At 42.5% G+C, this 11,351-nt stretch overlaps 1 protein-coding gene across 1 annotated transcript; it reads left to right on the top strand.

The window, feature by feature from the left end:
* Positions 1-8,717: 8,717 nt before the first annotated feature.
* LOC114437879 (F-box/LRR-repeat protein 14-like) lies at positions 8,718-11,167 on the top strand. Its single transcript, XM_028408811.1, has one exon. It carries the CDS (start codon positions 9,283-9,285, stop codon positions 10,492-10,494), a length of 1,212 nt encoding a protein of 403 aa, XP_028264612.1. The 5' UTR covers positions 8,718-9,282; the 3' UTR covers positions 10,495-11,167.
* Positions 11,168-11,351: the final 184 nt, after the last annotated feature.

Raw genomic sequence — 11,351 nt, 5'->3', positions numbered from 1 at the left:
TTTCTTATGAGCAGCAGTGCTGCCTCCTGATTGTCTGCAAATCACAACTCTGCCTTCTGGGATCTCTGCTGTGCTGCTGTGTGCAGCTGGTGTTGTCACTTGTCAGTCAGCTGTCACTTAACATCTTGCATTGCTGAATTAAAACACTGAGGAAAGACTGGCGAGGTCTTCTGTTGAGGGAAAGCAGCTTCTTCAACATTTTATCAAGATAACAGATATTTTAATGTTTCATATTTTATGACTCTTCAGGGAAATCCTGGCAGTCTGCACTAACTAACCACATCAAGGATTAATGTACCACACACACGTCCACAGACACACACACACACATTACCTGGGGGGTCTGAGCTCCCCCTCTCTAGGCCCTCACCCCACATGCTCATCTCAATTAATCACCCAACAAAACAGATGTCAAGAACAAAGGAGCGATCTCCAGGCCTGTGGGGTATATGAGAGGAGGACGAAGGGAGGAGAGGAGAGGGGAGGAGAGGAGAGGCAGAGGGAGGAGGGATGGCATAAGGAATAGGAAGAAGGAGAAGTGAAGAGGTGTCAGTGGAGCTTGGTGGTTTGTTTGAGGCAGGTGACTGGAGGTTGTTAGAGTGGGGCATGTTAGCAGGTTTTGTGCTTCAATCCCAGTGATACTGTTACTGTACAATACAAGATGAAACTGTAAAAAAAAAAGAGAGAGAACAAGAGAGAGACGAAGTCACGATGTAAGAGGGAGAGAGAGTGAGAGACAGTATGAGAGTGAGAAAACAACAAAGCCCAAGAGATGAAAGACGGTCTACAAAACAATGGATACAAAATAATGCTCGGCGGTGTGCAGAAATAGAGCAAAGATTGAAAACCTGCCAAGATAAAGACAAACCCCCGCTTTTGAACTGTCACTTCACCACGATACTGTCAGAAAACAAATGGCAGTCTTGACAGGTTTCAGCTGCTTTGAAAGAGACTGAATCATATTTTATTCACAAATGCATATTTTATGGCTTTTATAGCAAAGATCGTAACCTGTTGTTAGCCACTGAATTCTTAAATCATTTACTCAATTATTGACATCTACATAATGTACAGACGGGAAAGAAAATTAGTGCAGGGTGGAGAAAAACACTGAAAGAACCATATTTGATTGCATCATACAGACACACATCACACTGTCTGAAGTCTCAGCATTATAGGGAATAACCATTAGTCTGTCAGCATTATTTGTTCCTTTTTCTTCCATCCAGCCATCCGTCCTCTGTCTCTCAACCTGCCTGTGGAGTGTGGACAGTGAGACTTACAGCTCACATCAATAACAGACAGATAACAGCACAGTCCTCAGTCTTCAAGCACAGCCTTAAATCACATCAGCCCTGGGGGGGGGGGGCAAATGAGAGAGAGGAGGAGGAGAAGGAGGATGGGGAAAAAGCTTAGCACTTATAAGGCACACAAAAAAAAAACCACAACAGAGCAGCGATGGTAAAATACACGCAAAAAATTACAAGAACACGTCAATTTATGCAGCATAAAAACAAGACTTGGTGTTTTAAGTGAGAGTTCCCACACTGAGCAACACGCTGAGTGGGGAGAGAGAAGGAGACCGGGTGTGTGTGTGTGTGTATTTGCATATGTGTCACTACATGTCTGCAGGCCCATTTTTCTGTTTGTTTGTGCGACAGCGGCACGTTACTGAGCCACGGCACATGACGTGAAAAAGCTCTTAATGATGTACCCCGTCCCACTGGCAGCCGTGATCCAGAAACAGCGAAACATTGACCCCAGCTGTATTACTGAATGCAACAAAAACACAGGTCAGTGTTTAAATGAGAAATGGGGTTTTTATGTGCATATATATTTCTACCAGAAAAAAAATGTACATGTTGTTATCATGCTGATATGTCATCTGAGGGGAATGATGAACAATCTGAAAGGCATGATGGAGAAGTTTAAAGCCTTGTAGGTGGAAGGACACGGAGCACACAGTTTTTTCATTGTAAAATTCATCTTCTTTGAATCCCAGAAAATGGCCCACAGAAATGGTGCTTCTTTTTCATCATGGGGAACAGATCGTCAAAGGGTGCCAAATCAGATGAATGGGGCGGATGTTCTGCAAGTTCACATTCACCGAATGGCTGCCATTATCACTTGCATCTGAGGGCTGTAGCTGTCACTATGATGTTGAGACCCCTCCACCAGATTATTGATTACACAAAGGCCAAGGGTGACCATCTTCTCTGTGCTGATTTGCCATCTTTAATTCTGCATAATCACTCAAAGGGTTTTACATTTAGGTTGGACAGCTGCAGAGAAACTTTTTAATCACATGCTTTTCTGTGTTGGCATCAGCTCATCAGTTAATAAGCAAATAAAAAAATGACCAGACATATGACACCAAGGAGTTGCAACTTCAGGAACCATCTGACTGAGAAATATCAAACATCACCACTGAGAGCGGAACAGTGAACTCCCTGCCAAGAGATGATGGGCAGCGCCTCTTTGAAGCAGAGAAGCAGGTGAGGGCCAAGAAAGTCCAGGATACTGTTCATTTCTCGGACCAAAGAGTTGTTGTCTCAGCAGGATTCTTCTTTGTTTGCACCTCCTCAGTTGTTGTTGTTGTTGTTGGTCTCCCACTCTCCTCACCTCCCGCTCTGGTTTACTGTGAAATGTTGACTCAAGAGGAAATGATTTTTCACCCCAGTCCAGGAAAGCATATTGTATTTTTTTTTTCTTTGTCACCGGTATCATATGAATCAGTGGTGTTCTCTGTCATCTCCATATCAAACACACGTCCTGCAGATACTGCATGTACGTGCATTGTTTACATCTCTCTATGTCCTGTCCTTTGTCTAATTTAGAATATAATCACTTCCATTTTTTTACCTCAAAATGAACCTATAATAACTGATTTTATAAATCCCCCCCATCTTTAACTTGCAGTTTTTCTGCTCTCTCACTTACAGGCACACACATCAACACTTCCACACTACAACCCACATCTCTCATCACTCCTCATTTGTCTCGTTTTTCTCTCCCCTCCCTCCCTCTCTCTCTCGACATGATTCAGTGACACTTGTCTTTTCGTTTCAGTGTCATGCCGGCAGGAGGAGTCACACACACGCACGCACACACACACATACAAAGTAATGGGACGTCTACCATTGTCCAAGCACCAGAATAAACAGTGTGTGTGACATCGTCTGAGCAGAGGTCAGAGGCCAGGCGGTGTTACGACTCCCTTTGTAGCCCCTGTGCCGCCGGGGTCACACATCCTTCACAGACAGCTGCTGTCAATACTGCCTCCATGCTCTGGAGTATGGATCAGAACAGCTAAAGAGATTTAAAGGGATTACTTCACTCTGTCTCTCACACACACACACACACACCAACATGTACGGGCACAGACAGCGTGTATTTGTGCACACTGCACCGATAGAAGGGCTTATAGACTGCCATGTTACTGCATTATTACAGTGCTTATTTTGCAGCAGCGTTCGATAATGTCATTGTGTCCAGCCACATTCTAGCTGACCTCTTGACCGCAACCCCCAGCACCTGCTGACCCTGTTTACAGAAGAGGTGAGAGGTCATGGTGACCGCCCCGCCACACTCCTGCATGGAGTCCTTTTAGTAGGAACACCTGTTAGACATACACACACCATACACACCATGCAGCATCACATATTCTCCGCACTCTGATAAACTGTGAGTGGCAGTTATACTGACACACACACATGAACACATCACGTTCTGTCTGACATGTCATGTGAGTTTAGTCACTCAGAGAATGTGCACCATATGAATGATGACTGGTCACACCTCGCTAACTCCAAACACAATGACAGGAGGCCAGGCAGTCACACTGTCTCCGGTCAGTGTGTGTGTGTGTGTGTGTGTGGTTTTTTGAGCATGTCTAACAAAGTGTGTGAAACAGTGCACGTGTTAACCACAATGACAATGTGTGACTCAACAGTTAGGTGATCAGGTCTGACAAAAAAATTGAATACAAAGAAACGTCACATATTTGTTTTCTAATAATATATAATTAATAATATCAGTTAGATAAAGTTTAAATGAAATGTATATATTCAGTGTGTTATTTTACAGGGGAAAACAGTAATGTCCTCTGAAGTAATAAAAACACAAAGCCTGGGTGGTGTGTCTGTCTGTTTGCGTGTGTTGTGTGTGTTGTGTGTGTGGTGAACTGTCAGAGAAGATCTGGTGAGAGTGGGCTAATTGGAGTTAATTCACCATCTGTCTGTGTGAGCCAGCAGACAGGGTCATTAGCAGAGACAAGTCCAGCCACAGGGGAGGCCGAGAGGGGAATCACCATCCCTCACTTTCTCTCCTTCTGTCTTTACTTCTCATGTCCTTCCTGTCCACGACCATTCTCCCTTGTCTCTCCGTCCTTATCACTGATATCACTTCATTGCACCCTGCTGCTTGAATGTCCTCCTGTTTACAAAACAGAATGAAGAAAACATTTCTTCAGATTATCTCTGTGTTTTCACATGCTCATTGTTATATGCAAAAGAGTGTCATGAAATGACTGATGACCCTGCTGGAAGCAGAGTGATGAGTGAAGGTGTTAAAAGAGTTGAAAGGGTTGAAAGTTTTGTCAGGCCACTGGCGCCCTCTGCTGGACTATGGCGGTTTTGGAGCACAAACAATGAGAGCGACAACTAGAAGCCAACATCACCAGGTACCGGAAAGATAATAAAAGATCTTCAACTTAAAATGATTACATTTGTGCACAAAACAAACAAGCAAATAAATTATAAAAATTCAAGCAATAAAAAAAAATCAGGTAGTGTGTAATATGCTCCATATTTATGCATTGTTTCACCATGATTTTTTTTGTGAACAAAAACTGGTGACCTGAGAGGTCATTTTCCATCGATTTTATGCCCCTATATTATTGACCTAAAGGAGCTAACAGGTAGAAAGATTTGAATTGTGTGTAAATAATAAGAAACACTGTTATGGTAGAGTTCTAAAAGGCCCCAAACACAGACTTTAAGGCAAAAGGTTCTTCAAACCTAAGCAAACTTTATGAAGCATCAAGCCAAGACTCAGAAAAAATTTAAAAAAAAAAAACAAAACAAAGAAATACAAATTACAAACCAAGAGCAAAACACAACTAAAACGAACGACGAAACGAAGATGCAGGTAGCGACAGGACACAGCACAAACAGACAAAGGGGAGCACAAGACTGAAATACATGAGGGATAAGAGACACAGGTGGAACACATTAGGGCGGGACAAGCAATCACCATGGAGGGAAACCACAGGAAGTGAAAGTGACAAGGATACACAGGAGGAACAGGGCTTTCAAAATAAAACAGGAACCATAACCAAAACCCAGGAAAACACACCTAAAACAACTAGAAATAAAACTGAAAGAAATGAAAACAAAGCCAACTAACAAGGGGTCACAACAAATACTGAATATCAGCTACAGGGAGATGTGTTGATGCTTCATTGATGCTTACAGACAGCATACTGCCGGCCATGGAGCACAGAGGTCTAAGCCCTCACTCATCATTACTCATCAGGTGCTTCGGTGAAGCATGGACTTAGTCAAAGATGAATGATTGATTTTTTATAAGGCTATTGTTGGTGTATTGCCATCTCAGCTGGAAAAAAATAATGATCGTGTCCCTCCCTTATACTTCAGACTTCCTGACCCTACTATAAGTTTGTAAATATCTTTGTGTGCATGCAGTGTTGTGTGTGTATTCCTATAAAAACACTGAGGACAACAGTGTATCCACTGAAAACGCTCCCTCTGCAAGTCCATTACCTGAAGCCATTAAAGCTCTGCATCTCCAGAGGGAAGAGGTGCTGAGGCCCAGCCAGGACCACCCAGACTGGTTTAGGTCTGACTTTTCCTGAAACACCACCAAACATTAGATCTCAGAGTCTGCTTGAGCTGTTGCAAAGAGAATACTGATGAAAGAAAAGAGAGACACACACACACACACACTGGTGGCTTTGGCCTTTAATACTGGGATCAGAGGACAGATTTTATACAGAATAACCTAGTTCTCTACTATAAGAAACTCTTGGGCAGCTGCATGTGAAGGTGCATCCGGTAAGTGTTCCAGCATTTGGCTGAATCTGCCACATGTTTGACTGAAGATGCTCTTCTTTGAATCATGAGCTCTTCATTTCCTCCTCCTTCCTTTTCTCCTGCAGTCATCCTGGTTTCATCTTATTTCAGAACAGGCAGGTTTTCTTCTAATCTGGCCCTCTGTGAAACTTGACTATATCCTGAATGGTTAATGCTAAACTCACATCTTGAGTGTTTTATTTCAGTTTTAATGTGGGGCATTAGCCAAATGCCAAAAAAATCGATGTATATGGGCCTGACTGTATAAGTATTAATCTGTCCTCCTCTTAAGTAAAATATAACATGTAGGATTATGAGGTTGCGGCTGATGCTCTTAGCATTTTACTGGCCTGTCATCAGGTCCTCCTCTGTGGTGTCAGGGGGGTTTAGTACTTCAGCTCTCTGAGGCACAGTCGTTTAAAATAGAAGTAAACAGTTCATTTGCTTTACTGGCAGAAAGAAAGGAAATGGAGCCTGTCTGCAACATTACATATATATATATATATATATATATATATATATATATATATATATACATACTGTTTTTGGTATTAACAGGGGCTCTAACAATACTGTTGACTTTTCATGTGGAGGTAAAAATGCATTTTTATATGGAAGCACAGCCACCCTTGCCCCACCCACAGTACAGCCTACACAACATAATGCACAATTTAAACAGTTTAACTTCATTATATGAATGTAGAACATGTAATAGAATTACTGTATAAAGTAGTAGAAAAGTTTTCTTTTTTCTTGATGTAAAAAGTAGGGGAGACCAGGGCTTGTTGTCACACGGGTAAGTTGTCACACTTGCAATAACTTGACCACACATGGGGTCTACTCAAAAGTGGAATACCAGTTTTGTGCTTAAACATAATGTGATGTCACATCCCATCTGGGAAAAGCAAAGCACACTGTCAACTGAGGTGAGGACAAATTTCCCATTTTTCACATATTAAAGTAATGTAGTTTGTAATTGTCTGCTTAAAGACACAAATATCAATTATTTAACATTTGAACCTGTTAGAAAATAAAATAAAGTGTTTCTTCAGACTTTAGTTACAGTGCTGCTTCAAGCTAACTTTAAAACATGGCTGATATTAGCAAACATGGCTGTTTGGGGCAAATTGTTGTGATGCTGAGGTCACTGAGGGAGGTGAAGTTGGCCAATTTTTATTCAAGTTCATTGATTAATCAAACTTTTTCTAGCTGAATTTAATTTGGAATATTAATTAAACTGAAGTGTTCGTGTTTTATTTATGCTAAACATGTGTGACGTAACTTAATGGGGCAGCATGTCACATGTGTGCACCCCCTATTTAAATACTGATAAGTCTGCACAGAAAAGAGATATCAAAATGAAATGTATACAAAGTTTGTGCCCAAGACAACAAGCCCCGGTCTCCCCTATAGTTTATTATTTGTATTATTTATACATAATTAGGCGTCTGATAGTTTCTGCCGTGTGTTTGAGCAGTCTCTGACTCCCTGCAAAAACTCTGAAATGAACTCCTGTACAGGCCTATCTGAAGAGGGGGAACACTGTGAGTGATTCAGAGGCCCAGGGCCAGACAGGAGCCAAGAAATATGCCAGGAATTGTAGATATTTATTGTTTCAGGCCCTCTGGTGAGCTGCTGTCAGGGGGCCCAGCAGCTCCAGCGGTGAACGGTCAAATGGTGAAGCTTAACTACATTAACATCTCCATGCTCGCACTGTTGGACCAACACATAGCTTGAAAATGTAATTGAATGTGTTTGCTTTGCACTTTCTCCTGCTGTATATTTATATTGTAATTTTATAGTGTGACCCATTTGAAGCAGCATCCAAAACATTCCAAATAAAAAATGACAGATCAACTAAAATTAAAAATGAGTGAGAATGGCAGAGAAGCAACAATGAGATATAAATAGAAATTAATAATTCATATAAAATGTCTGTATACATAGCTACATACCATAAAAGCATTGTTTTTGCAGGATACACACGGGACCCATGCAGCCTCTCTTTCACCATACTAAACTATCACTGTAACACACAATGGACACACACCTCTGTGTGTCCTTCCAGCACCGAGAGGTGAACATCACTACTACTAGTGAATGCATCACTACACCACACAGCCCTGGAGAGGCAGAGTCATCTGTTCCTTTGTATTTTAACCATATATCTTTTTGCCCATTTGTGTATGTCAGGTTTTTTTTTAATTCATTTAAGGCGCTTTAGATTGGTGTGTTTTTCTTAACTGCCCAAAAATGTTGTTAAATACTGATGTTTATTTTCCCCAAAGTCAGAAAAAGTAATAAAACCCCATTTAAATGATGTCTGGCATTAACATGAACAGGTCGCGTTCTGTCCTGTTTATATCTACATGGGCAACAGAAGTTTTTATTTTTTATTTGGATGTTGTCGTTCTTTGCACACATACGTTGTGTGTTGTATGTACAGCTGTGTGCTGGTGTATTGTTATTTGTACTTTTTATTTCTGTTTTTATTGATGTATTGATTTTATGTGCGTTATTTTATATAAACCTGCCGTGGCAGTTGCGATACTTGTGACTTCCACTAGGGGCCGCTTGCCAAAAGCTAAACATGCTATGAGCTAACACAGTTGTTCATTGTAGAGATCCGGGACGCTGTTAGAAATGCTACCGAAGGTGAAGGAGCCGAGCAGCTATCTTTGTACGAGGAAACGTTTCTGCAGATAAAACGTACAACAAAGAAAAAAGTTTCAGAAACGCTTTACGATGGCTTGGAGTAAAGAGTAACTAATTCCTGACGTCTGGGATGACGAGGAGGTTTTCGGACTTTGAAGCGCACAAGTTTAGAGTACAAGCCGCTTGCTACGCAGCCGCTTGCTCTGTTAGCCTAGCCTGCTAGGTAAATATTAGCGTTGCCGTTCGGAGTTTTCTGCACCTACATTCAAGATGTCAGCACACTAACTGCTCGGTTAGTATCCTCCTTTTCACATCCTTTTGGTGGGAGTAATAGTGCGCCGTGCTCCTTGGATGGATTTGTGTTATGTCACATACAGAGCTAACCGGCTATCGTTAGCTTGTTCATATGTTAGCTGACATTAGCTAACGTTGCCGGGCCAGACAGCAACTTCGGCAGCCGAGTTTCGGGGAGCTAACACGACAGTATTGTCGTTCACAGGTAACCTCTGCTGCTAAAAGTAGTCAACCCGCAGTAATGTTTGAAATGGAGACGCATATATCGTGCCTTTTTCCGGAAATCTTGGCCATTATTTTCAGCTACTTGGACGTTAAAGACAAAGGAAGAGTAGCGCAAGTGTGCGCGGCCTGGAGAGACGCGTCCTACCACAAGTCTGTGTGGAGGGGGGTGGAAGCCAAGCTCCATCTGCGGCGTGCTAACCCGTCCCTGTTCCCCAGCCTGCAGACCAGAGGGATCAAGAAAGTTCAGATCCTCAGCCTGAGGCGAAGTCTGAGCTACGTGATTCAAGGGATGCCGCACATCGAAAGCCTTAACCTGTGTGGATGTTTCAACCTCACAGACAATGGACTGGGACATGCCTTTGTGCAGGACATCCCGTCCCTGCGAGTGCTGAACCTCAGCCTCTGTAAACAGATCACGGACTCTAGTCTGGGCAGGATCGCCCAGTACCTCAAAAACCTGGAGGTGCTTGAACTAGGGGGGTGCAGCAATATCACAAACACAGGCCTGTTGCTCATTGCCTGGGGCTTGCACAGACTGAAGAGCCTGAACCTGCGCAGCTGCAGGCATGTGTCCGATGTGGGCATTGGTCACCTGTCCGGCATGACCCGCAGCGCTGCAGAGGGCTGCCTATCCCTGGAGAAGCTAACTTTGCAGGACTGCCAGAAGCTGACTGATCTCTCTCTCAAACATGTCTCTAAAGGCCTAAACAAGCTCAAAGTGCTCAACCTCAGCTTCTGTGGGGGGATTTCAGATGCAGGGATGATCCACCTGTCACATATGACCCACCTGTGCAACCTGAATCTGCGGTCCTGTGATAACATCAGTGACACTGGGATAATGCATCTGGCCATGGGCTCCCTCCGGCTGTGTGGACTGGATGTGTCCTTTTGTGATAAGGTTGGTGACCAAAGCCTGGCGTACATTGCCCAGGGCTTGTATCAGCTCAAGTCCTTGTCCCTGTGTTCCTGTCACATTAGTGATGATGGCATTAACAGGATGGTACGACAGATGCATGAACTTAAGACTCTGAACATTGGACAGTGTGTGCGCATCACAGACAAAGGGTTGGAGTTAATAGCTGACCACTTGACCCAGCTGACCGGGATTGATCTGTACGGGTGTACAAAGATCACCAAGAGGGGCCTGGAGAGGATAACACAGCTGCCGTGCCTTAAAGTATTAAACCTGGGACTGTGGCAGATGACTGAGAGCGAGAGAGTGAGGTGAAAGCTCTCCTGCTTAGTATACATTTCATAGTGTATAGTGCGCAGATGTGCGCTGAGAAGGTCTGTATTCATTCTTAAATTTAGCTTTTGTACTGTGACTAAGTAACACAGCATTGATCACTGGAAAATTGTTCACCTCTGCTGCAATACTCCACTCTGACTTTCAGTCTTTTGTTAAATCTCAGCCTGTGTACACTTCTTCTTATCTAGCTACCTCACCCATCGAACACAGGAGTGCCTACTGTTGCTGAACGCTTTTCAGAGTAATAACTAGGCCTTTTATCTCTTTAAAGAAAGGCAATAGTACCCTGGATTAAAGTTTTGATAGATTTTCTTTCTGATGTATTTTTTACTTGTGTACTGACATAAATGTACTTCAAATTGAAGTGGGTGCATCACTCCTGTCTTTGTTTACCTATGTATAGTTGGCTAAGTTTCATATTCCTGAGGAAGTAAGTTATGTATCAGATGTTCCAATTTGTACTGTCAAACACGGCTGCAGTAAAGTGTAGTCATTAACAACTACCAAGTCTTTATGCAATACATAAAACTGTTCATCATTGGGAGGGGGTTGTCTTCTCCCAAGGAGCTTCCAACAAGATGCCAGAGTATTTGTGAGTAACAGTAATTTAAGATGGTTTTATATTCATACAGTAGTGATATTTATGAATAAAGATGGCAAATATGTTTGAATATTGTTTGCTTTCTTATGATTTCACCAGCTGTTTTATATATAATTATGGGTTTATGTCTGTGCCGCTTTTGGCCATAGAATTGAAAAAGTAATGTAACCTGTCAGTTAAATATGACTTGTAGAAAGAAAACTGGCTGTTCTTTCCTATGGAAAGACGCAACGGT

Source organism: Parambassis ranga, chromosome 6, assembly GCF_900634625.1.
Source record: "Parambassis ranga chromosome 6, fParRan2.1, whole genome shotgun sequence".
NCBI classification, from domain to species: Eukaryota; Metazoa; Chordata; class Actinopteri; family Ambassidae; genus Parambassis; species Parambassis ranga.
Note: the sequence above shows the minus strand (reverse complement) of the source record. Positions and strands in the feature narration are given on the sequence as shown.